This window comes from Bos grunniens, chromosome X (assembly GCF_055505025.1).
Source record: "Bos grunniens cultivar Pamir isolate PY7600 chromosome X, Bosgru_T2T1.0, whole genome shotgun sequence".
In the NCBI taxonomy this organism is placed as follows: domain Eukaryota; kingdom Metazoa; phylum Chordata; class Mammalia; order Artiodactyla; family Bovidae; genus Bos; species Bos grunniens.
This window is the reverse complement of record NC_141194.1, coordinates 27,935,219-27,960,881: the sequence shown is the minus strand read 5'-3', so window position 1 is coordinate 27,960,881 and position 25,663 is coordinate 27,935,219. Positions and strand designations below refer to the sequence as shown.

Genomic DNA, 25,663 nt, shown 5'->3' with positions numbered 1-25,663 from the left:
GATTTCCACTCTCTGATGAAGAGCCAGCCTATAAACCAAGGTCATCTCCTTGAAACCCTCCAGGCAGAAGTCACGGGGCCCTTGAGCTGGCCAGCACTTCCCTATGCCTCCCAGGGCTAACTGGAGAGGAGGGACTAAGTGTAGCCCTGTCAGCTGTGGATTGAGGTGCTTCATGTCCACACTCTGGGTCCTCACTTTGACTCTGCACCCTTCCTGGGGCTCTATTCTCTGCAGATTCCCAATGTCCCCACCTCCCCAGGACCTGAGTTGAAAGTGTTAACCACAGCAGCCCAGATAGTTCTGGACTTCATGGGCTTGCTAATGAGGACGGGTCTTAACAGGATCCTTCTGTTCTGGATGGGTCTTTCCATCACCCTCATTCAGGATAATCACCATCATTTCTGCAAGATTGATTCTCTTTACCAACCTCAGAACTCTGCGCTGAGACCAAGTTTCTTAGGTCTCTGAGAAGCCTAAAGAATAAGTGAGGCTATGCTAAGGCTAATAGGCTAAGCCTGCTGCTGCTGCTAAGTTGCTTCAGTCGTGTCCGACTCTGTGCGACCCCATAGACGGGAGTCCATAAGGCTTCCCCGTCCCTAGGATTCTCCAGGCAAGAACACTGGAGTGGGTAAAGTAGTGTAGAGCAGGAGTCTATTGCCAGTTGTCATTTACCAGCCTTATGTATTTCAGCACAAGACCAAACTCTAACTCTATGAGCCTTGGGCTCTCCCCTGCGAACTAAGTTTGATAAGCCCTTTCTTGTCAGATTGGTGGAATATAAGTATTTATGGAAAGCTTATGTCATGGCGTCTGTCTCTATTGAGACATTAGGAGCAATAGCAGTTATTACTATGATTATCTTGACCTCAGATGTTACATCAGCTGGATTTTTTTTCAGTATATCAGATGTCAGAAACTATGCAGTGTTCCAAGTGGGGGAAAAAAAGACCCAACCTTCGAAATCAGCCAAAATTCCTCTTAGGAATGAAACCAAAGTAATATGTTCTCTCCAATCCCTCTTAACCCACTTCTTTCTTGTTCTTCCTGAAGTAGAGAGTATCTCAGCCTCTTCCATAGAATGACAGCATCTCTGAGAAACTATAATGAGTGGACAGAGGTTAGGACTTTTTTTGACTAAACATCACCAGTACAAGCATGAAGACTTCTTAAGAGCAGATTCTCAATATTTGTGTAAAAGAAGAGCCATGAATAAATCATTTGCTATAATTTATATCTCAAACATTCTTGAAAACCATAAACCATAAGCAGAGGCAAGTATGTGTCTTTTACATTTACAAAAAGGGAGACTAAACATAGAGTAAAGCCATCCAAAACCTGAAGAAATTTCAGCTATCTCCCTAACAATGTATCAATGTTCTGAGCCTCTATTAGCCTGGTGTCTTTCACATCTCTAAGGACAGTCTCATCTTAAAGTGATGTTATTCTCATCCTGGATCACAAAAGTGATGTGAGGATTTACAATATTTATTTGAGAACACAAAATTCTTACTCCTAAATTTGACAAACAGCAAAGTGTGTGTGACCCATGTTATTCATATACTTATATCATGAATCTAAATGACTTTTCTGTTGAAAAATTTTAATAACTGAAAATTGGGGGAAATAAAGTCAACAAGTTATTGATGCATATCAGGAACACAGGTTGACCGGCTTCTCCAGCCACAAAGTGAACAACGGGCTTCAGATCACACTAGGGGCGAGATGAGCGGCTGGATGCGGCCCTGGGGCGTGCAGTGGCCAAAGCAGAAGGGCCAGCACTGGTTGAGGCAGCAGTGCCAGGCCTGGTTGAGGCAGAAGAGCAAGCAGCGGCTGAGGCGGCAGTGCCAGGCCTGGTTGAGGCAGAAGTGCCAGCCCTGGCTTCACTTCTGGCTCCGGTGGTCTCTACTTCCTCTCTCCAAGCCTCCTCATATTGCAGCAGGAAGGCAGGATGGACTGAATCCTTGACCTTGGCCAAAAACTGCAGGACTTTCGTCTTGCTCGTTTCTGTGAGCGCTTTAGGACCCCAGAGGAACTCATAGCAAGGGGGATCGCTGCCGGGCACCTGGCGGTACTCCAGGTACTCTTCCCGCACCAGATCTTCTGTGATGAGCTTCCTGGGCTCTCCAAAGATGAAGTGACTTCTTCCATCATAGATGCCCAGCATATTCAGGAACTTCCAGATCTTCTCCTCAGGGGCGTGGTTGCCATTCAGGTAGATGACACCCAGCAGAGGCATCAGAAGACCATTCTTCGGCAGCCCCCAGTCACCTCTCATAGACTCACTGTCGCTGAGATCTAGGTTGCTCACCAGGGTATAGCAGTGACTGTTGGGCCTGACTTCCTTCAGCACCAGGCCAAACACCATCTCCATGTGCTCGGAGGCCCTTCTAAGGATCTCAGGGTATTGTTCCTTGTACCTTCTATTGATTTCCTTCAAAATTTCGGACCTCTTAATGAGCTCCCTCATCTTATACTTATACAGCATGTACGGCACCAATAGCTCTGCCTTCCTGGTCAGAATATCTGTGTGAGAGCTCACAGCAGCAGCTGAGGCCTGGGAGGAATTTTCACCTTCCTCAACTTGGCCCTCGGCACCTACTCCAGATCTTGAGCGTGCTGCGCCACTGACACCAGATCTTTTGCGTATAGCACCTGCAGCAGCACTGGTGGTGCTGTGGGCTCCCTGAGGCCCCTTCGGGGTGCCAGCAGCAGATGAGCTTGAGGGAGCACTCTCTGAATCAGGAAGGGAGGAGGAGGTGGTCTCTTCTCCCCCAGATGTGGTAGCCTGATCATGAACACCCTGGGTCTCAGTTTGGGTCTGGCGACGTTTCTCACGAGCACGGTGCTTACTCTTCTGCCCACGGGGCATGATGGCTGTGGGCAGGGACCGCAGGCAGGAGTCTGGGCCAAGAGACAGGTGACTGGGGGCACCTGGAGGATGGAGAATGAGGTGACATGAGCACCTTAAAACAGGGAGACTCTACCTTGGCTTAATCAAAGGCCGCCTCTGCAGGTGTCCTTGAGGACACTGCTCTAGGAACCCACAAGGCTCCTGTTTTCCTGCTCAGCCTGGCCCCTGAGAATCCCAGAGGAAGAATAGTGGCCTAACTTTTCCTCTGCGTCCTCTCAGCCCTGCTTTGGATTTACTCAGGTGCCAGCAGGTGCTAGCAGTGGGGTTTTCTAAGTTCTACTTCAGTATTATCACGTCAAGTCCTGGTGGAGCCTTGGCACCCTTCCCTCTGCTACTCTGATGTAGACACTTTAGACCTCCCCATGATCCAGAGGTAAGGGAAGGGATGCCTCAGTCGACCTCCCTTCCAGGAGATAGATATCCAGTGCTGAGAGCTCATTAGGGTCTTTCCTATCCTGAGTTCACTGGGATCATCATTCAAGGTCCTTACCTTGGCTCCTTAAAACGTTGGGCACCATTATCCATTTGCAGACTGGTGTCTGCACCTTCAGACTAGACATTTCCCCTCCTGTAGACTTCGTATAAAATAATAAAGAAGGGGCTCAGCCTCACAGCCCTTCCCTGAGATTTCCTGGGCTGAAATCCGAGGGTGGGATGGATGCACTGAGTCCTCACTCAGGTTCCCCTATTGGGCTCCTAGTAGAGAAGCTCAACTTTCTCCTGAAGTAAAGACTGCTCGATAGTAAAAGCCAATGACTCCGTGTCCCAAAATCAGGAAGTGAAGATGACCTTATCTTACCAAACACGGTCTCCTGAGAACAAAATCTGGTGCAGGCAGGTTGATGTCCCTGTGGACCCTCACAAGATCCCAATTCAAGGGCTAAAATATTTTTTTGCTTCTGGTTTCTCCTATATGTCTTTTTGAAAATAAATTTATTTTTTACAATACTAATTTATAATAGTGTACCAGTTTCTGCCACAAATCAATATGAATCAGCCATAGATATAGCTATGTCTCCTCCATCTTGAAACTCCCTCCCATGTCAAACCCCTCTTAAGCTTTCAGAGCACTGGCTTTGAGCTCCCTGGTCATAAAACTACTTCCTATTGGTTATCTATATTCCATATGGTAATGTGCACGTTTTCAATGTTACTCTCTCAATCTGCCCCTCCCTCTCCTTCCCCCACTGTGTCCATGAGTCTGCTCTCTATGTCGGCATCTCCAGGCTGCCCTGCAAATAGGTTCATCAGTATCATCTTTCTGGATTCCATATATATGCATTAATATATGATATTGGCTCTCCACTTTATGAATTAATTCACTCTGCTTAAAAAAACTAGGAATAAAACTACCACATGAGCCAACAATCCCACTAGTGGGCATATACCCTGAGGAAATGGTAATGGAAAAAGACACTTGTACTTGTCTTCACTGCAGCACTATTGACAACAGCCAGGACACAGAAGCAACCAAGCTCTACATTTGACTCATGACAGGGTCTAAGGTTTCTCCCTCTGCTGACCACTCCATTCAGACCAAGACCCTTACTTCCCCATTAGCCCGCAGTGGGGACCAACATTATCCTTGAGGTCTCCCAGGGATGATGACAGGGAGATGTGGTCCGAATGACATGGTGTGGAACATCCACAGCCCCCAAGGTTCTCACCATCCACCAGGACACCTGAAACCCTCCCTTGCCAACCTGAGGCTGCCCCCACTGACCTGGTCTCTCACTTCCCTGAGATGTCCCAGGAAGTGTCATGTCAAAACACCCAATTCTCCCAGCCCTCAAAATAGGACTGGCACTTTCTGTGACTCTATTTCTTATGGGAGGAGCCCCCATCCTCACTCAGCATCACAGCCATTAATACTGTTGTGGACTAGGTCCCTTTTGTTGAACTAGGTTTATTCCATTACAGCAGGGCTCTCACTTCCCCAAAACCACCTCCAGTGGACACCAGGGGGCACCACAGTTGGGCAGCTCTACCCGGGGCATCCTAGAGCCCAGTACACGGGGGCCGCTCAGTGTGGTCCCCTTGGCGGTGTTGAAATCTGCTCATCAACCCTCAGGGCCCTCATCTAGGTCCTAGAGCTCCCCCAGGGGTAGAATCCGGACCTAACCCTGCAGACCAATGCCATAGCTTTCGACACTCTAAACACATTCGGCCAATAGCTCTGAGGGACTCATAAGAGCCATATCACAGGGGTGGGATGTGGATGGGTCACTTTTATTACTGGGAGGGTTGGGAAAGTCCCATGAGCTACATTCAGGTCCTCACCTTGGTTCCAGAAGAGTACTGGACACTAAGTCTCTGCCATACGGTCGCCGTGGTTACCGGTTGAACCGCTCGCTTTCAAAGCGGAAGTGGAGGGAGCTGCGTAAGGTCCTACGTGGGATCTCCCAGGGATGACAGCAGGGGCAGTATGCTACGGGAACCCAAGTAGCTCAATATTCATCCGTCCTTGGGTCCTCCTTGTGCAGTGTATCAAAGCCCAAGATGCCCGCTCCTATGAACTCGTGTCTTCCAGCTCCCAAACAGAGCCCTCACCTTCCCAAGTCCCTAGTGGTGGGAGGCCAGCTCTGCTCTGAGCATCTCTGCTTGTCAGGTGGGTTGCCACTCTGTGAGCCTCCTTCGTTGGGGGAGAGATCCTCTCACTAGCACTGATGGTCCTCACCTTAAGTCTGGTTATGGTCAAGACACCCGGATCTGCAGATCTGGGTTCTGATCTGGCTAGAGGAGACTCAGCCCTCCCTAAGATCACACAGGTTGAATGAGTGGCTCCCTCTGCAGGGGTCCTCAGTAACACTCAGCATTGCATGTGAGGTCCTCCTTGGATTCAGGTCCCTCGCTCTGCGAAACTGCAGCTGACTGTATTAGACAGAGGTCTCACCTCGCTAAGACTTTCGAGGTAGAAATCAACCTGACATCTGTGCCCAGAGTTTCCTGGGGACCACAGCATCAGTGATTTTCCAGGGCCTCCTTTTATAGTGTGTGCTACTGTGAGTCCACTTTCAGGTCCTCACATTGACACATGACGAATCCTGTAACTCCACTCTCTGTTTTATGAAGCTTCTTGTCTTACATCAAAGTCCTCGTCTCCTGAGAATTCCAAGTTGGAAGTCAGGATGACCTTCATGTGATCCTAGTCCATCAGGGCCTCTGAGAATAGACAGTGGGGATGCAATCTGAGTCCTTCTGATTCCTCTTGCTTAGCATCCTCACTACATCTACCACAGCCTGGGACTGCTCCTTCTACTGATCTAAGATTCCTCTTCTTAGTCTTTGGGTGACCACTATATCAAGGGGTGATTGTCTCCTTATTCCTCCTTCATGGAGGTTCCCATATCAGCTTCTGTCCCTCGATTAAAGGCTTCCTGGGGAATGCATATTCCTACAAACAGTGAGCAGTTACCCTCTAGCAAATCTTGGAGAAAATGGGTCTCAGTCCCAAAAGTGATATAAGATTAGGAAAATGCAGCAGAAATTAAGGAACTCAGGACAGATGTTATGATGTCAAAGAGATAGAGGTGATATATTCCTGCTCTTCAGCCAGATTTAGGGTGTGTGCTTAATCACTCAGTTATGTCTCACTCTTTGTGACCCCATGTACTGTAGCTCGCCAGGCTCCTCTGTCGATGCAGATTCTCCAGGCAAGAATACTGAAGTGTGTTACATGCCCTCCACCAGGGATTGTGCCCAACCCAGAGATCGAACCCAGGTCTCCCGCATTGCAGGCGCATTCGGTACCATCTGAGTCACCAGATTTAGGGTAGTTCTAAAATATTTACTCTCGGCACCTCCCTGTTGGTCCAGTGGTTATGCGCTCCCAATGCAGGGGTCCTAGGTTTGATCCCTAGTCATGTAACTTGATCCCACATGCCACAACTAAAAATCTCACATCCAACAACTAAGAGTTTACGTGCCACAACTAAAATCTCACATTCCACAACTAAAGAGGCTGCATGTGGCAACAAAGATTCTGAGTGTCACAACTAAGACCCAGAGCAGTCAGAAAATAAATAGAAATAACTATTTTTAATTAAAACAAATAAAATTACTTTCTACATAGAAGGATAGTGCCAGATAATCTTGTAAGCCCTCAATACCTTGAGGGTGTCTGAATTTGCACATGCAGGTGATCATAGGCTAACTGACCATTACCCCCTTCTCTCCTTTATTCACAGCTCTTAATTATTTTGGTGTTTGTATTGCATTAGCTATGTATTCCATCCCAGTGTTTTTGCCACAGAGTCCTTCTTTCTGTCACTCAAGATACATGTTTGAGTGCTAGAAGACAGTGAATTAATTGACTCATGAGCACCTCAGGCCGGGACAAGTGGAAGGGTACATGCTGTGGGCAAATCAGACCAGCGCTCTAGTCCCAGCTCTGTCTCTGATCAATGTCAGAGACACAGATCAATGATCTGTGTCTCTGTCAACTGATAAGTTGTGTGGACTTGGGTCCATCCCCAAACTTGGGGAGCCTCAGGTGAAGTGGCTTTTGTAGGACTACTGGCATGTAGCTAAAGCACCTGGACCACACTGAGACTTTACACGATATCTATTTTTACTATGATTATGATTAGTTTCATCCTGGAGGATACCACCGACCCTGAGGAATCTTTTAAATCCAGAAGATGTCAGAGAATCTGTGGCATTCTAGCACATGGAACACCAAATCAGTCCAAAATGCTGTTTAGAAAGAATCTTTCATTTCCACTACTAGATCGTATTTTGAGTGAGGGGGTAGTTTTTTAACTGGAAAAAATTCAAAGAATCTATATATGGAATTTAGAAAGATGGTAACAATAACCCAGTGTACGAGACAGCAAAAGAGACACTGATGTATAGAACAGTCTTATGGACTCTGTGGGAGAGGGAGAGGGTGGGAAGATTTGGGAGAATGACATTGAAACATGTAAAATATCATGTAAGAAACGAGTTGCCAGTCCAGGTTCGATGCATGATACTGGATGCTTGGGGCTAGTGCACTGGGACAACCAAGAGGGATGGTATGGGGAGGGAGGAGGGAGTAGGGTTCAGGATGGGGAACACATGTATACCTGTGGCGGATTCATTTTGATATTTGGCAAAACTAATACAATTATGTAAAGTTTAAAAATAAAATAAAATTAAAATAAAAAAGAATCTAAATTTGATTCTGAGACTAATTCTGTCTTCCTTCCCGGCTGCTCTTTCATCTGAACAACTCCTAGAGACTTCCTTAGTGGTCCAGGGGTTAAGACTCTGCACTCCCAATGCAGGAGGCCCGGGTTCCACTGCTGATCAGGGAACTAGGTCCCACATGCCACAGCTTTGCCGCAACTAACAGTTCACATGCCACAACTAAAGATCCTATATGCCACAACTGAAACATTCCTCATGCTGCAACTAAAGAACTCGCAGGCTGCAAGGAAGATCAAGGATCATGCATGCCAAAGATAAGAGCAAGCATAGCCAAATAAATAAGTAACTAAATAATATAAGCCCCCATGTTCATCAATTTCACCATCACCTAAAATAGACTCACCTCACAGACTTTGGTGGAATTATCAACATAGCCAAAAACGCTGAATGGAATGCCCTTTCAGTAAAATGAGCTCTGTTTCCACGACTCACAGCAAAGAGTGTCAGCCCACTGGCTTCTGAGTTTCCGGTTTCATTCTACTATTACTTTTATTTCACAGAATCTCCTTGGAGATGATGTGCATGAAACATCTAGGTTGTGCACTGTGTTCACGGGCACTGGGACAGGAGCACAGGGCACATTCCATCCCCTCCCCAGGGGGGATTTCTCTCTGGTCTACCCGTGTTGCTGTTTAGTCACTCTGTCGTGTCTGACCCTTTTCTATCCCATGGACTGAACAGATTGCTCTGTCCATGGGATTCTCCAGGCAAAAATACTGGATTGGGTAGCCATTTCCTCCTCCAGGGGCAGCTTCCTGACCCAGGGATTGAACCCATGTCTCCTGCATTGGTGGGCAGGTTCTTTACCACTCAGCCACCTAGGAAGCCCCATAATTCCAAAGCAATTATTCAGGGTAGTTTTCCATTCCAGGTTTAACTCTCTCAACTTTGAGACCCGCCATCTGAGGGTCTGACCCCTATTCAGTGTTTCCACAGCCTCCCTGGTGGGCTAGACCTGTAGCCTAACTTAAAACTACCTTCCACTGCCAGACTTTTATTGTCCTAAAGTCTCCAAGTGCCTTGCCTCAGTGTATTTACACTAGACTCCTCATGAGGAAGCCCTCAATCCCCTCACCTCCTTACACCTCATTTTTATTGGGCCCCTAGATCTCAGTTCACCAGCTACTTTATTGAATGCTGCTCTTGAGACGCTAGAATTCTACAAGAAGGGGTTGAGTTTATTTTTCTTAGCATCCCCAAAACCACCCAGAAGCCTTCCAAAGAGCAGATGCTAAATTGATATTTGAACAACTATAGTGCAAGTGTGAAAGAAAGCAATGTTACTGGGATTTCACTTCTCCCACATTCTTAAATAAGCAAAGCCAATCCAGATAAATAAACTTCAATTTTACAAAGAAAGACTAAACAAATAAAACAAACGAAGAAGTGAATACCTCTTAAGATTTTTTTCTGTATCTGATAATCACACAGACTTCACTGTGGAAAAATTTCCATTTTCACAAAAAAATCCATATTGCAATATCATGTTATCTTGTTCCGAATGACAAGAAATGATTCAAGGATTTCAGTCTGTGCTATGTAATATGAAATTTCTTAGTTTTCAACTTGATAATCTGCAGTACATGTCGGAGGTGTGCCATTAGTGTACTTGCACTCTGAAGCTAAACACATCTTTAATTAAAAGGAACAATATTTAAAAACAGAAAAAAGAAAAACCTCCAATTTGTGCATATTGTATAGGAACACAAATAAATACGTTATATGCTGAATTTCCATGAGCCCCACCATGGCCCTCCGCTAGTGGGAAGATTGCCTGCTTTCTTGAAATGCAATGTGAAGTATCTGCTCAGACTTCACTAGGGGTAGGAGGAAATTTGGACATGCTCTGGAAAGTGCACTGGCCCTGGCACCATAGGAGCCCTGGCTGCAGCTGTGGCTCTGGCTCTCCTTCTTCAGCTGTCAAAGCCTCTTCATACCAGAATGGGAAGGCACTGCACTTGGTATCATTGACATTAGCCCCAGACTCCCACATTCTTTTATATATCTATATCTATCATGGAAGCACTCCATATTAGTTTAGAAAACTGTACTCACTCCTTTTTGTAGCTTTGTAGTACTCCACTCTGTGGATATATCATGTTCCCTCAGTTAACATGTGCATAGGCATTTACATATTTTCATATGGTTGTGGATGTCTCTTCAGAATTAATTTCTGAAAACACTGAATTACTGGCTCAAATGTAAAAGCACAGTTAATTTTCTGGCATTACCAAACTGTATTTACACTCCAATCTCATTCTTTGACATGTAGCTCTCAAAGAATGAGATCATTATATTCTCTAAAACTATATACAAAAGTAAAGTGAAAAGGGATTAAAGACCTAGCTATAAGAGTGGAAACCATAAAACTCTTAGAAGGTAATATGAGCAGAACACACTTTGACATAAATCATAACAATATTTTTTTGGATCTGTCTCCTAAAGCTAGGGAAATAAAAGCAAAAATAAATAAATGGGTTGTAATTAAAGTTAAGAGCTTTTGCACAGCAAAGGAAACCATCAACATAATGAAAAGCCAACCTATTATATGGGATAAAATATTTGCCAATGATGTAAGCAATAAAGGGTTAATATCCAACATATATAAACAGTTGATATAACAGTTTAAAAAAAATCAAGAAAAAGATGGGCAGAAGACTTAAATACACATTTTTCCAAAGAAGACATACAAATAGCTGAGAGGCACATGAAACGATGTTCAACATCATTAATCATCATATGAATGCAAATTTAAACCACAATGAGGTATTACCTTATACCTATCAGAAGGGCTATCATTCAAAAGGAACAGAATTAACAAATGTTGGTAAGCATGTGGACAAGATTTGTACACTGTTGGTGGGAATGTCAATTGGTGCAGCTACCATGGATAACAGTAAGGAGGGTCCTCAAAATCTAAAACCAGAACTAACACATGACCCAGCAATCCCACGCCTGGTTGTGTATCTAAAAAAAAAAAAAAAAAGAACCCACTAATTTGGATGGTCTCCGTCAGGTACTTGATGCTTTTCTGAGTCTAAGGGTTTCCACTGCTCATCACCCCTTCCCCTCCAGCCTCGTCTACTCTCTCCCAGTGACCCCACCCCAGTCCAACCTCCCTGTTTATTACGAAGGCACCTGTGAGTGGCGCAGCCAGTGTGACATGAAGAGATAGTCCTTCCCAGCCACCAGATAATCAGGAGTTTTGGCCAGACCTTTGAGCACACACTGAGACAGTGAGGAGTCAGACAAAAAGCACAGACTGTGGCGCTGAAATGGATTACTAAGGAACTTAGTGATGGGGCCAGTGACCCTCCAGGACAATATTCTGCAGGTCCAGTTGGGGATGATACATTTCATGGGCAAATCACAATTACGGAAAAGAATGGCAACCCATACATATCAAGGCAGTTTATTCTCTGTGACAGTTCATTTCCCTAAAGACTATCCGTTCATACTACCTAGGTTGCATTTGCAACAGAATTTATCATCCACAGATGAAAACTAATGGCAACACTTGGTTCGCTACTCTAGGATCACTGTGGTCTCTTGCTTTCATGATTTCTAAAGTTCTGGTATCCATTTGTTCACTGCTATGTGATCCGAACCCAGATGATAGCCTCCCCAGTGCCAGACGTTGCATAGACGTATAAAACAGAAATAAGTACAAAAGAATTTTTCAGGAATGTACTCAGAAGTATGCCATGTGATGCTACCTTAAAGTCAGAATAACCTGCATTAAAGCTTGAATAAACGTTGAGTTCAGTTAAGTCGCTCAGGTGACTCTTTGCGACCCCATGAAGTGCAGCATGCCAGGCCTCCCTGTCCATCACCAATTCCCGCAGTTCACTCAGACTCACATCCGAGTCAGTGATGCCATCCAGCCATCTCATCCTCTGTCACAGTCTTTTCCAATGAGACAACTCTTCCCATGAGGTGGCCAAAGTACTGGAGTTTCAGCTTTAGCATCATTCCTTCCAAAGAACACCCAGGACTGATCTCCTTTAGAATGGACTGGTTGGATCTCCTTGCAGTCCAAGGGACTCTCAAGAGTCTTCTCCAACAACACAGTTCAAAAGCATCAATTCTTCAGCGCTCAACTTACTTTAAATTACTGCTACAAATGAAAAAAAAAAAACCCACTAATTCTAAAAGATCCACACACACACAATGGAATTTTACTCAGTCATAAAAAAGAATGAACTTTTGCCATTTTCAAGAACATGGATTGATTGGAAGGCATTATGTTAACTGAAATATGTGAGAGAGAGGAAGGCAAATGCTGTATAATACTGTTTATATGGAGAATTAAAAAATAAAACAGACTAGGGAGATGAAGCAGACTCACAGATACAGAGAACAAGCTAGCAGTGGTTACCAGGGGAGAGCAGCAAGGGGGAGGGTAAGGGCAGGGATAGAAGATTAAGAGGTGCAAACTAATATGTATAAAATAGATAAGCTACAAGGATATATTGCAAAACAAAGGGGATATACCAATATTTTATAATAACTATAAATGCAACATAACATTTACAAATTGTGAATCACTTTGTTGTGTCCCTGAAACATAAAATATTGTACATCATCTATGAAAATGAAGTGAAAATGTTAGTTGCTCAGTCTTGTTCAACTCTTTTTGACCCTAAGGACAGTAGCCTGCCAGGCTCCTCTATCGATGGAATTCTCCAAGTAAGAATTACCCACTGGAGTGGGTAACCATTCCCTTCTCCAGGAGATCTTCCTGACTAAGTGATCAAACCCAGGTCTCCTACATTGCAGGCAGATTCTTTGCCATCTGAGCCACCAGGGAAGCCCACAACAACTATAACTCACTTTAAAAATATATATATTCTCCCAAATCATCCCACCCTCTCCCTCTCCCACAGAGTCCAAAAGACTGTTCTATACATCAGTTTCTCTTTTGTTGTCTCATACACAGGGTTATTGGGACGACCCAGAGGGATGGTATGGGGAGGGAGGAGGGAGGAGGGTTCACCACGGGGAACAAATGTATACCTGTGGCGGATTCATTTTGATATATGGCAAAACCAATACAATATTGTAAACTTAAAAAATAAAATAAAAAAAAATATATATATTCTCTCAGGAACTTTCACATATACAATACAGTATTATTAACTATGTGCTTCCCTGGTGGCGCAGTGGTAAAGAATCTGCCTGTTGATGCAGGAGATGCGGGTTCAATTCCTGGGTCGGGAAGATGCCCTGGAGGAGGACACAGCAACCTAATCCAGTATTCTTGCATGGAAAATTCCAAAGACAGAGGAGGCTGGCAAGCTACAATCCATGGGGTTGCAGAGAGTAGGAAACCACTTGGCCACTAGCAACAGCAATGATTAACTACAGTCACCATGCTGTACATTATATCCCTGCTGCTGCTGCTGCTCCTACGTCGCTTCAGTCTGTCCGAATATGTGCGACCCCATAGACGGCAGCCCGCCAGGCTCCCCCATCCCTGGGATTCTCCAGGCAATAACACTAGGGCTATTTTATTTTGTAAGTGAAAGTTGTGAATGTTTATTCCATTTGGTCACTTACACCCATTTCATCCATCCTCCAACCCCTTCTTGTGGCAACCGCCAATCTGCAACATGATGGACCTAGAGATCGTTACTGGTTGAAGTGACTCAGACAGAGAAGGAGAAATATTATATGACATATCTTAGATGTATAATTTAAAAAGAGATGATACAGATGAATTTAACTACAAAATAGACTTACAGTCTCAGAGAACAAATTTATGGTTGTCGCTGGGGAAGGATGTGGGACAGGGATAGTTAGGGGATTTCCGATGGACATGTACACACTGCTATATTTAAAATGAATAAGCAACAAGGATGTACCGTATAACACAGGGAACTCTGCTTAGTATTATGTGGCAGTACTGATGGAAGTTTGGGGGAGAGTGGATACGTGTATATGTATGGCTGAGTCCCTTCACTGTTCACCTGAAAACTGTCACAATAGTGTTAATTTGCTATACCCCAACACAAAATAAAAAAGCTAAAATTTTACAAACACTGTGCCTCCAGTGCAAGGGCTGTGAGTTCAAACCCTGGATGGGGAATTAAGATCCCATGTGCCACAGAGCAAACCAATCCACAAAATATCATCACAGAAAAAAGTGATGGGGATCCATGAAAGAAATAATTGATAAGGTAGATTTTATTCCCTTCAACTTCTGCTCTATAAAAATACACCAAGAGAACTAGAAGATGAGCCATAGTCTGGGAGAAAATACTTGCAAAAGACATATCTGATGAAGGCTCTAATCTAAAATATACAAAGACCTCTTAATATTAATAAGAAGAAAACTAACATCTAATAAAAAATGGACAAAAGATAGGAATAGATACCTTGCCCAAGAAGATACAGAGATGGCAAACAAGCATATGGAAAGATGCTCCACATCATATACCATTGCTGCTGCTGCTGCTGCTAAGTGGCTTCAGTCGTGTCTGACTCTGTGCGACCCCATGGACTGCAGCCTACTAGGCTTCTCTGTCCATGGGATTCTCCAGGCAAGAACACTGGAGTGGGTTGCCATTTCCTTCTCCAATGCATGAAAGTGGAAAATGAAAGTGAAGTTGCTCAGTCATGTTTGACTCTTAGCGACCACATGGACTGCAGCCTACCAGGCTCCTCCATCCATGGGATTTTCCGGGCAACAGTACTGGAGTGGGGTGCCACTGCCTTCTCCCCATATACCATTAGGGAACTGCAAATTAAAAAAAACAAGCAGATTATCACAACAACCCTTTCAGAATGGCCAGCATTCAAAGGACTGACAACACCAAATGCTGGTAAGGAGGTGAATCAACAAGAACTCTCACTCCTCGGTGGTGGTGATGCAAAACGGTAGAGCCACTTTGAAAGACAGTTTGCAAGTTTCTTAGTAAACTATACATTCAACACTGCTGGTATGAATATAAATTGGTACAGCCAATTTACAGGGAAAACAGTGTAGCAGTTCCTCAAAAAATCAAAAATAACACATAATACTTTCCACATTCCACTACTATCCAAAGGAACTGAAATCAGGACCTCGAAGAGAGCTCTGCACTCCCATGTTCATTGCAGCACTACTCACAATGGCCAAGAAAGGGAAGCATCCTAGGTGTCCAGTGACAGATGAATGGATAAAGAAGATGCAAAATATACATATAATGGAACACCATTCAGCCTTAAAAAGAAGCTAACCTCCACAGTTATGACAGCGTGGATAAACCTAGAGGACCTTCTGCTACGGTGAAATAAGCCAGACACAGAAGGACAAATACTGCATGTCATTTATATGAAGAATCTAAAATGGTCAAAGTCACAAAAACAGAGAGCAGAGTAATGGTTACCATGGTCTATGGGAGGGTGAATGAGAAGGAATTGTAGACTTAAAAAACATTCACAGTCTCTGCATGAGACAGGGTGTTCAGGGCTGGTGCACTGGGATGACCCTGAGAGATGGGATGGGGAGGGAGGTGGGAGGGGGGTCAGGAAAGGGAACAATGTACACCCATGGCTGACTGATGTCAATGTATGGCAAAAGCCACTACAATATTGTAAAGTAATTAGCCTCCAATTAAAATAAATAAATTAAAAGAAAAAAAAAAAAACATTCACAGCCTAAAAGCTGACAGGTATGTTCCCTTTGGTACAAATGTTTAGGACTTCAACCCAGGAGGCAGTGTCTCGAGTAACCCTGAGAGAACTGCTCCAAAGAAGGGAGGGGAGGAGCCAGGTTACATCGAAGTTTTGCAACAAAGGGCAGGTAGTCTGAATATAAAAAGATTAAGATAAATGAAGGAAAACCAGATAACCCTGGTTAAGGAATTTAGACCTTTTTCATATATGGAAAGATGCAAGAATCGGGGCTCACTGAAATCATTCCTTTGATATGAACTTCACATATCTGGGGCCCGTATCCTGTATTTTTACATCCTGTGTTCCCTCAGGGTTCACCATCCGTGGTGGCTGCAACTGTTGATAACTGACAGTGTTTATTCACTGATACAGCAGGCAGTATTCCAATTCTCAGTATTAATCAAACGTTACAAAGTTTAATTATACAAAATGAATAAGTTCTAGGATCTAATATATAATATAGTAGTTATTATATTATATATATATATAATGTATATATATTATAGTTAAAAATACTTAGAGTTAAAAATAGTTAAAAATATAGTTAAAAATACTATATTGTATACTCTCTAAGAGGTCAAATCTTATGGCAAGTGTTCTTATCCCAGACACAAAACATAAAGTGTGAGAAGGCATCTGTCAAAATGGCCATCATCAAAAAGTCTATAAACAATAAATGCTGGAGAGGGTGTGGAGAAAAGGGAACTCTCTTGCATTGTTGGTGGGAATGTAAATTGATACAGCCTCTATGGAGAAGAGTATGAAGTTGCCTTAAAAATTCAGACTAAAACTACCACATGACCCAACCATCCCACTACTGGGCATAAACCCTTAGGAAACCATAACTGAATAAGACACATGTACTCCAATGTTCATTGCCACACTGTTTACAACAGATAGGCCACAGAACCAACCTAGATGTCCATCACCGAATGGATAAAGAAGCTCTGGTTTCTGTATACAATGAAGTACTACTCAGACATAAAAAAGACCATATTTCAGTGAGTTCCAATGTAGTGGGTGAACCTAGGGCCTATTATACAGAGTGAAGAAAGTCAGAAAGAGAAATATAAACATCGTATCCTGACACATATACATGGAATCTAGGAGACAGCATTGATGAATGTATTTGCAGGGCAGGATGGAGATGCAGACATAGAGGACAGACTTGGTGACACAGGGGTGGACGAGAGGGAGGGACAAACCGAGAGTAATACTGAAACATACACATTACCATATGGAACATCGACAGCCAATGGGGATTTGCTGTGTGATGCAGGGAGCTCAAACTGGTGCTCTGTGAAAACCTAGACGGGTGGGAAGGAGTGGGAGGTGGGGGGATATTCAAGGGGGAGGGGATATATGTATACCTATGGCCGATTCATGTTGATGCATGGCAGAAACCAACAAAATATTGTAAAGCAACTATACTCCGATTAAAAATAACCTTAAAAAGGATGAGAGGGAAATTTTGGAGGTAATGGATATGTTTATGGCATAAACTGTGGTGGTCATTTCACAGGAGTAGACTTATCTCCAAACTCATCAATAAATAAATCAGAAAAATACTGGTTAGCAAGGAAAACTAGCATATCCCAGTTAGGAGTATGCCACTGAATGTCACCATGATGTAGACATCCTCAGTGGATGTAACAGAAAGCTCCAAAATGTTTTAAGGGCCCCAATCTTACCTATCTCTCACTTGACCTTTTTCATAAACCACTCCCACTTTCATTCATTTAACCACCCAAAAGTGTCTATTCCTTCCCTATTGTTTGCCAAATTATGGTCAAGATAACTTGATTTCAATTATTATTATTATTTTAGTTGCGTGGGCTCTAGATCCCCCACCAAGGGCAGAGTGTGCCAGTCTAGCAGCTTCAAGGCATCATCCCACCTCAAGGGAGTGCCACCCTGATTTCTGGGAAACTCCATAGACAGGAGAAAACATGAATAAACCATCTAATCTGCACAGGGTTTCCCTGTACTGGAATAACAGCACAGGACACATTCCATGTCAGCTTCACATGATTTCTCTCTGATTTACTCACAATCCCAAAGCACAGGCAGACTCAGAAAATACTGCAGGTTTGGGTCTCAACCCCCAAAGGAAAGTCCATATCACAATTGAGTCATACAAATTTTTTGGTTTCCAGTGCTTTCAAAAAATTTATGTTTATACTATACTACAGGTTATTAAGTGGGCAATAGCATTGTGCCTCAGAACAATATCAGATTAGATCAGTCACTCAGTCGTGTCTGACTATTTGTGACCGCATGAATTGCAGCACGTCAGGCCTCTCTGTCCAACACCAACTCCCAGAGTTCACTGAGACTCACGTCCATCGAGTCAGTGATGCCATCCAGCCATCTCATTCTCTGTCGTCCCCTTCTCCTCTTGCCCCCAATCCCTGATGTCTTAAATAGAAACACCTCTTTGCTAAAACAAAAAAGATGCTAACCACTATCTGAGCCTTCATTGAGTCCATCATTTTTGCTGTTGAGGGTGTGAACATTGCAAGAGGTATCAAAACGTGACACACAGACATGAAGTGAGCAAACGGTGTTGGAAACATGGAGCCGAAAGCTGGAAGCAAGGTTGACTAACACAAACTTTTAATTTGGTAAAGAAAAAGAACAAAGAAAAGAAAAGCAGTGCCTGTGAAATACAATAAAGCAACGGGCAACAGAGTGAAGTGTGTCTGTAACTGTTAAGGGCAGTTTCCCATCCCAGGCTTTGTCTTTAACTATGCAGCCCACCATGTGAGAACCTGGTCCCTGGTCACGATTACCACAGCCTCATCCAGCCTGCCATACACACAACTTATAATTACTTCCCACCGAAAGACTTATAACTTTCCCAAGGCCCACCACTACCTTGCGTCAGGGAATTCACATTTGACTGCTGTCATGTCACCATTTCCTTTACATGACAGCTACTTCTCGACTCTATGATTTTATGGTCAGTGGCTAGATCTTTTCCTCAGCTCTCCAAGTAGTAGCATGGAGTCTTCTATGAGCAGAGGCTCAACTGCTGTTTAGGGAATAAATGAGCCTGTGAGCATGAGGATGAATTTCTTAGAATTTAATTTTACATTTTTGAATTAACGAAGCATACACAGTCACTTATAATTTTGTAAAACACAACTAGAAAAGATGAGGAAACAAAATACCATCCATCTTACTTTCCCTCTATTTCTTGATCCCACATATTGCACTGCTTAATTTTTTCATATTGTCAAGGAAATAACATATTGTAATGCCATGTTATCTTGCACCAGCTTATTAAATAAGATGGAAGCTTTACCATTTGTTTAACACAACAGAGAAACTCTTATCCTTAAGACCGATAAACAACAGTAAGTGTGACTCATGTCATTGGTACACTTAGATTATAAGCTTTGAGACGCAACCTTTGAAAAGTAGCAAGAACATAAAAACACAGATTTATCGCTAAATTCCTCATACAGAACACAAACCCCAAGGAATTATACACTGTGCACCCTCTGGGAAGCCCAATTCTATACTACTTATAGAACACTGAATGCTATCTTCAGCCACAAAGTACAGAATTTGGCTCAGCTTCATTAGGTGTGGGAAGAATTGTTGGAGGAACACTGGGACATCCGCTGGCTTGGGCCCTCTCTTCCTCACCTCTCAAAGCTGTGATACCCAGGATCTCTGATAGCTGACAGAAAGGGTGGGGTTGGGGGGAGGGAAGAAGCCTGGCGGGGTGTTCTACAGTCCTCAGAGTCCCCATCTTCGTATCTCTCAGAGTCTGACACTCCTCCATTTCCTGAACTGTGTCCACAAGCCTCCAAACAAAGTTTCACCTCTTAGAGTTTCGGCAGGGGAGAAGTCCGGGAATTGAGTGCATGGGTGCCGCTTTGCGTCTCCATCTTTACTGCCCCATGCCTCGTTCGCACTCGGCGCTCTCCCAGTGACTGGAGTTAGGGCCTAGGTTTTCTTCATTTACAGAATCAAGTAATCGCTTGTCTTACAGAATGTCTTCAATCAAGATGTACCGAAGAAATCGGCCTAAGAAAGTTGTAGAACCATCCCCTTCCGATCACAGAGATGAGACTTTGGAAGTTATCTTTGTTACAGGATGGGGGAATGGTCCCTTGAGTCCACATTCAGGTCCTCACCTTGCCTCCACATCAGTCCTGGGAATCCACTCTTAGCCACATGAACACGCTGAACATCAGTCCGAGCTCTTCGCCACCAGCACGGAAGTTCTGCAGAGACCCTTCCGGCTATGGCTGCCCTGTGCACAATCTCTGAGGGATGATGGAAGGGGCAGGGCTCTGTGGGGACCGCGTCATTCAGTGTTCAGCGATCCCTGGGTCATCCCTTAGGGTCCTCACCATGCCGTCTGTCAAGAGCCCTGGACCCTTCGCACTACGGACTTGAGTCCTCCTGCCCCCAAACGAAGCCCTCACCTCTCTGAGTCCCTAGTGGGGAATCAGGGCACTTCTCTGTGCATCTCTCCTTGACAGGGGCAGAGCCACTCCGTGAGCCTTCCTCCTTGGTGGGAGAGACCCTCTCATCAGCACTGATGGTCCTCATCTTCCCAGTGGTGATGGCCATGATGCCACCCTCCTCAGAACGGGGGTTCCATCCATTCCCTCGCTGAGACCAGATAGAAATGAAGAGGCTTCTCATCCCTATAACTCTGCCTGGAGCCTCTGGGGTTAGGAATAGGGGCAGGGGTCTGTAAAGCCTCCTCATTTGTGGGTCTAGTGATACTTCTTTCTTCACTCAGGGACCTCACCATGGTCCTGGCCAGTCCTGGGACCTGACCCTCCAACCTGAGATTCTCCCTCTACTGAACTGAGGCCACTTTTCTTAGACTGAGACTTTGACCTCACAGAGAGCTACAAGGATCATAAGACGGAATGTCCTGTCTGGGCATTCTAGGCCTGAGAGCAAGTTTGGGTAGGTCTCTGAATGACCTGTATTTTACGGTGCTTGTCTCTCCAGTCCTCACCTATGGGAGCCCAAATTTTGTCTATCTCTTGGATTAAAGGATTCCTGGGGAGCACCACATTCCAGCAAACTCTTCAGCAGTGTCCCTAATGCAAACCTTACAGTTTCATGTCCCAGACTTGATCTGAGATGGGTAAAATAACACAGAAGGCAGAGGGCAAAATGGGGTGTCTTCCCAGAGAAAAATGCTGCTCCATCCTTTTCAAAAGCCAGAGTCAGTCTCTTTTCATGACTTGTTTTAATTGATTGACAGGCATACTTTTCAAACACTGTACTGCACGTAATCATGCGTCACAAATACTGTGTTTCGTTACAAACTGAAAGTTTATGGTAACCATGCATCGTTACAAACTGAAAGTTTATGGTAACCATGCATTGAACACATCTATGGCATCATTTCCCAACATCATGTATTCACTTGGGGTCCCTGTTCCACATGTTGTTAATTCTTTAATATTTTAAACTCTTTCCTTATTTTATTTCTTATGGTGCTCTGATTAGTTGTCTTTGTTACTATTGTAACTGCCTTACATTTGTAAATTAAGCTATGTGCATTTTTTAGACATCTTCTAGTAAGTGTACAATAGGATTAACAACTTTTATAAGCACTGGGAATCCCCCAAATTCCTAATGATTTATTCTATGGCAATTTTCACTTTATTGCAGTGATCTAGAACCCAAGTCACCATATCAGAGATGAGTACAATTCTAAAGGAAAAAAACCATCTAAGATGGTTTTGTGCTATTCTGAATGAGGTTATCTGACACTGCACAGAGGACGATCTTCCTGTCCCTATCATCTGTTTCTCTTTATTCCTGTCATTTATTGATGTAGCCTTCAAGGCTTTGTGACTAAAGAAGTGTATTGGAATATATCCAGGGTCCTTACTTTTATCCCAAGATACATTTGAGTGTTAAGGAACACAAGCTCTGTTTTAGGGCAAGAGGAGTATAACAGCGTCGGATCTAGAGGAATTCAGAGAGGAATCTAATTCCAGGCCTATCAGTCGCTAGTGTTCCCCAGCAAGGGCTCACTGCCTGATGCACATAGAAGCCAATACTATGGAACGGGCTTGAGAGAAAAACTTTAATCAAAGGTGGAGTAGCAAGAAGACAAAAGTGGGGCTCTCAAATCTGTCTCCTCAATCCAGAGTTTGACGTAAAATGAAAGGGTTTAGGGGAACTGCAAACTTGGAAGCTAATTGGCTACTCTTGAATTAGCTCATGTAAGCTATTCATGCTGCTAGAAGCCCGATTTTCTGTATTGAAGGACTTCATACAGTTCTCCCCTGGCAACATTCCTACTCTGAGAGTTCCACAGTCTGAACCCTCTTGGTTCTGCAGTCATCCTGGAAACATAGGCTCCATTTTGGCACATGCATAGTCCTGCCTCTAAAAATAACTCAAGGTTTGGTTAATCAACAACCTGTTTTAAGGAGGCAAAACCACTTTAAACTGGTCAATGCTTTATGCTTCATTCCCCCCATTTCTCTTTGTACATTCTTTAAGCTTGCGGGAAATCGTCCTCAATTTGGTTAACGAGTCTCAAATTCTGTGGAAAATGATAATCCCAGGTCCCAGAGTTCTGTACCACCAGGACTAGAGTGTTACATAAGGACTGACAAGGTTGGATTAATTGGTATTTAAGAAAGGTGATTATCAGAGGCTTTGTTTCCTTCACACGTCTCTTTTCAGGCTATTGCTTGAAGTTTGGTGTTTTGGTGCCTGGATGGAATTTATTACTATTGGGTCATCTGTCTTGGCTCTTCCTGGCCACTCCTCAGCCCAAACTGAGCTCTGCAGTTGACTGACCAATTTCTTCCACTGTGGTGCTCAAAATAGTTTACCTTTTGGCCAGCAAACAGAGCCTGGACCTACTGTATTTAACCAATGCTTGCTGCCTCTTCCCAGCCTTCATGGATTAAAGTCGATGTCAACCAGCACTCTTATCAGGAACTTGATGTCTCCCTGGAAAGTCCTTGCATCCTTGGGAGCTGTAGGAAAGCCTTCAGGGCTTCTCTGTGGCTCAGAGTGCTTTGTTCCTCTCTAGGAAGAAAATGGGCAAACTTGAGGCATCGCCCCTTAATTTAGGACCCAATTCCATCTCCTAGTTTGGTTTCTGGAAAGCATTGGCTGTATGAGTTCCCTGGAGAAACCACTGAGAAGAATGGACAGTCTCAAGGTGACCAGCTTGGATCTGAGGGTTCACTTAAAGAACCCTGAAAAGTTTTCCATTATTATATGTGGTTGTCAAACTGTAGCTTGAAAGGAACACGTGCTACCCAGCTTCCAAGGAATCTGTCCCACCAGTTCCAAGACTGGAGCCCATTGGGTCACAGGCTCCTAGTATTTCTGCCCGGCCATGTGCTGAGGGCATGCTTGTCTACTGAGGAGGGTCCTATAGAAGTTCAGGCTCTGTCTCAGTCTCCACGGAGAAAAACTTACCTGGTGAGTAGGAGGCTGAGACAGTGATTGCATCCCATTGAAGAAAGTGAAAGAGGAAGCTGTCTTAGACTCAGGCAGAGCTGACTTTCAGAGAGCAATTCAGGAGCACACACATTCAAACACCAATTTCCTCACTTCCTTTCTGAGCATGCTGGGGTTTAATCTTTCTGGTAGATGACCAAAATACTTTACCCCTCCAGCAGAGATCACCAACAAGCAAATCTAGATGTCTGGGCAATTTCCAGGGGAAATATATTCATTCCAAGGCCTCTATGTAGCCCATGGCCCTTAAGACCACAACCAATGGCTATTTTTCCTGGTAAAATTTCATTTTTAACATCACGCATGCACAAATATATAAAAGTAGTTCAGTACTGCTGCTAAGTCACTTCAGTCGTGTCCAACTCTGTGTGACCCCATAGACGGCAGCCCACCAGGCTCCAGCATCCCTGGGATTCTCCAGGCAAGAACACTGGAATGGGTTGCCATTTCCTTCTCCAATGCATGAAAGTGAAAAGTGAAAGTGAAGTCGCTCAGTCGTGCCCGACTCCTAGCGACCCCATGGACTGCAGCCCACCAGGCTCCTCCATCCATGGGATTTTCCAGGCAAGAGTACTGGAGTGGGGTGCCATCAAAGCCAACTCCTATTAGCCAATCCCAACACATAAAACAGTCAGACACAGACAAACATAGGCAATTAAATACAAAGGCCTGGGACCTTAAGCCAGTGTTCAGAGCTCTAACCCAATCATTTGAGCACCTCAGTAGCTCTAACCTCTGACACTGTCCTCTTTTGGGTGGGTCTTTAACCCACGACTGTAGCCTTAGGATTCTAATCAGACAGAAGAAACTCTCCTAGGTGGGACTCTAACCCACAGTGGTGTTGTCCTTCTTCAATCAATTCGTCATGTCTGACTGTGCAACCCAATGTACTGCAGCATACCAGGCTTCCCTGTCCTTCACTTTCTCCTCAGGTTTGCTCAAACTCATGCCCATTGAGTCAGTGATGCCATCCAACTGTCTCATCCTCTCTCACACACAGTCCTGATGAGATTATTAGACTACATATAGCACATTTAGTTACAGGCATATTTTAAGGAGTTTACTCACCCCAAAGATGTCTGATCCAGGAGCTGTTTCCTTCCTTAAAAGTGAAAGGAGCCCCAGAAGCCAGAGGAGCCCAGAGTGCCATGGCTAGGAAACAGGAACCCGAGAGCCAACTCTCTAGACAAACTCAGTATAGGTGGCCACTCAGGGTTGGTGTTGAGGGCCCACCAGGGGCTACAGTGCATCAAGCAGATGGTCACAAGTCCTAAACCTCAGCAAGGCTGCCCAAACTCACGGAACATGGGCTCAAGCCCGATGCTCAGAGAAGTCAATACTTAATGCAAGAGCTTTAGAGAAAAGAGCTTTACTGCAAGGCCAACCAATGCAGGAGGCAAGGTATCAGATCTCTCTCCAATCCAGGAGCCTGGGTGCAATTGAAGGGGTCTCGGGAATTTCTAATTGGAAGCTAATTGGCTAGTCTTCAATTTCATTTCAGCTACTCAGGTTACAGGAAGCCAGGTTTTCCTCATTGAAGGACTTCTCACTTTGTAAATGGCCCAGGGCAATATTTCTCTTCTCTGAGTTTTGCAGACTGAAGAGCTTGGCTCCAGGGTCATCCTGAGGTCATGTGTTCCTTCTTGGACACATGCAGTTCTTTCTTTGTAAAATGACTCAAGGTGTGACTAATCAACAATCTATTTGAGAGGGTCAAACCAGTTTCAGCTGGTCAATTGTTTCACATGCTGTTTCACTAGCCCCCTGAACTCCAGCACATTACCCAAACTCCAAGACAAAGATAATCACAGTGCACTAAATGTTGCCTAGCAAGGACAAGCATGCAACATTCCCATCACAGGATGTAACATAGAATGTGCCTGAGGTAGAATCTTTCCCAGCTGGAAACAACTCAGAGTTCTTAGAATTTTTGTCATTGACCAGTTATCTTCCCTCCCAGATACCAGTTCATCTAAATAATGAATATTTCCACATATTTAAGTACTAACAAGAAACTGAGAACTTGCCTAGAATTTGCCCAATTACACACAAGATAAAATAATCGAGTAGGTCCTTAAGGAGAGGTCTCTGGCTCCCTCAACTCAGTGTAAAGGTCACCAATCCAGGAGACTGTGGATTTTCTGAGGCCCTCCATCTGAGGATCTGGCTGTGCTCACCACTCCCACTGTCTGGGAGTAGCCCACCAGGCAACTTCAGCCTTCGCTGAAGGCTTTACATTTTCCTAAGGCTCCAAAGCAAGACTGTGTATTAAAAAATGGAGACATCTGTTTGCCGACAAAGGTCCCTGTACTCAAAGCTATGGTTTTTCCGGTAGTCATGTATGGATGTAAGAGTTGGACCATAAAGATGGCAGAGCGCTGAAGAATTGATGCTTTCAAACTGTGGTGCTGGAGAAGATTCTTGAGA

At 44.2% G+C, this 25,663-nt stretch overlaps 3 protein-coding genes and 1 pseudogene across 5 annotated transcripts in view; all 4 read right to left on the bottom strand.

Annotated features, from left to right (window-relative positions):
• LOC147340029 (melanoma-associated antigen B4-like) overlaps positions 1–24,430 on the bottom strand; it is a 113,033-nt gene extending 88,603 nt beyond the window's left edge. The window contains exon 1 of the mRNA XM_086388364.1: positions 24,305–24,430. The gene's annotated coding sequence lies outside the window, so the exon portion shown is untranslated. The remainder of the gene's footprint in view (positions 1–24,304) is intronic.
• The window catches only part of LOC147340028 (melanoma-associated antigen B1-like), a 63,154-nt gene extending 38,714 nt beyond the window's left edge, over positions 1–24,440 (bottom strand). The window contains exon 1 of the mRNA XM_086388381.1: positions 24,305–24,440. The gene's annotated coding sequence lies outside the window, so the exon portion shown is untranslated. The remainder of the gene's footprint in view (positions 1–24,304) is intronic.
• The window catches only part of LOC147340025 (melanoma-associated antigen B3-like), a 112,805-nt pseudogene that overhangs the window by 25,495 nt on the left and 61,647 nt on the right, over positions 1–25,663 (bottom strand). The window lies entirely within an intron of this gene.
• On the bottom strand, positions 1,584–24,442 carry LOC147340027 (melanoma-associated antigen B4-like). Of its 2 annotated transcripts, none has more exons than XM_086388368.1 (2): positions 24,305–24,442; positions 1,584–2,931 (listed from the first exon to the last, which is right to left on the bottom strand). In XM_086388368.1, exons 1-2 carry the CDS (start codon positions 24,384–24,386, stop codon positions 1,712–1,714), a joined length of 1,302 nt encoding a protein of 433 aa, XP_086244494.1. In that variant the 5' UTR covers positions 24,387–24,442; the 3' UTR covers positions 1,584–1,711. The 2 variants fall into 2 exon arrangements, with proteins under 2 accessions (XP_086244494.1, XP_086244495.1); XM_086388369.1 differs by lacking the exon at positions 24,305–24,442 and adding an exon at positions 18,638–18,769.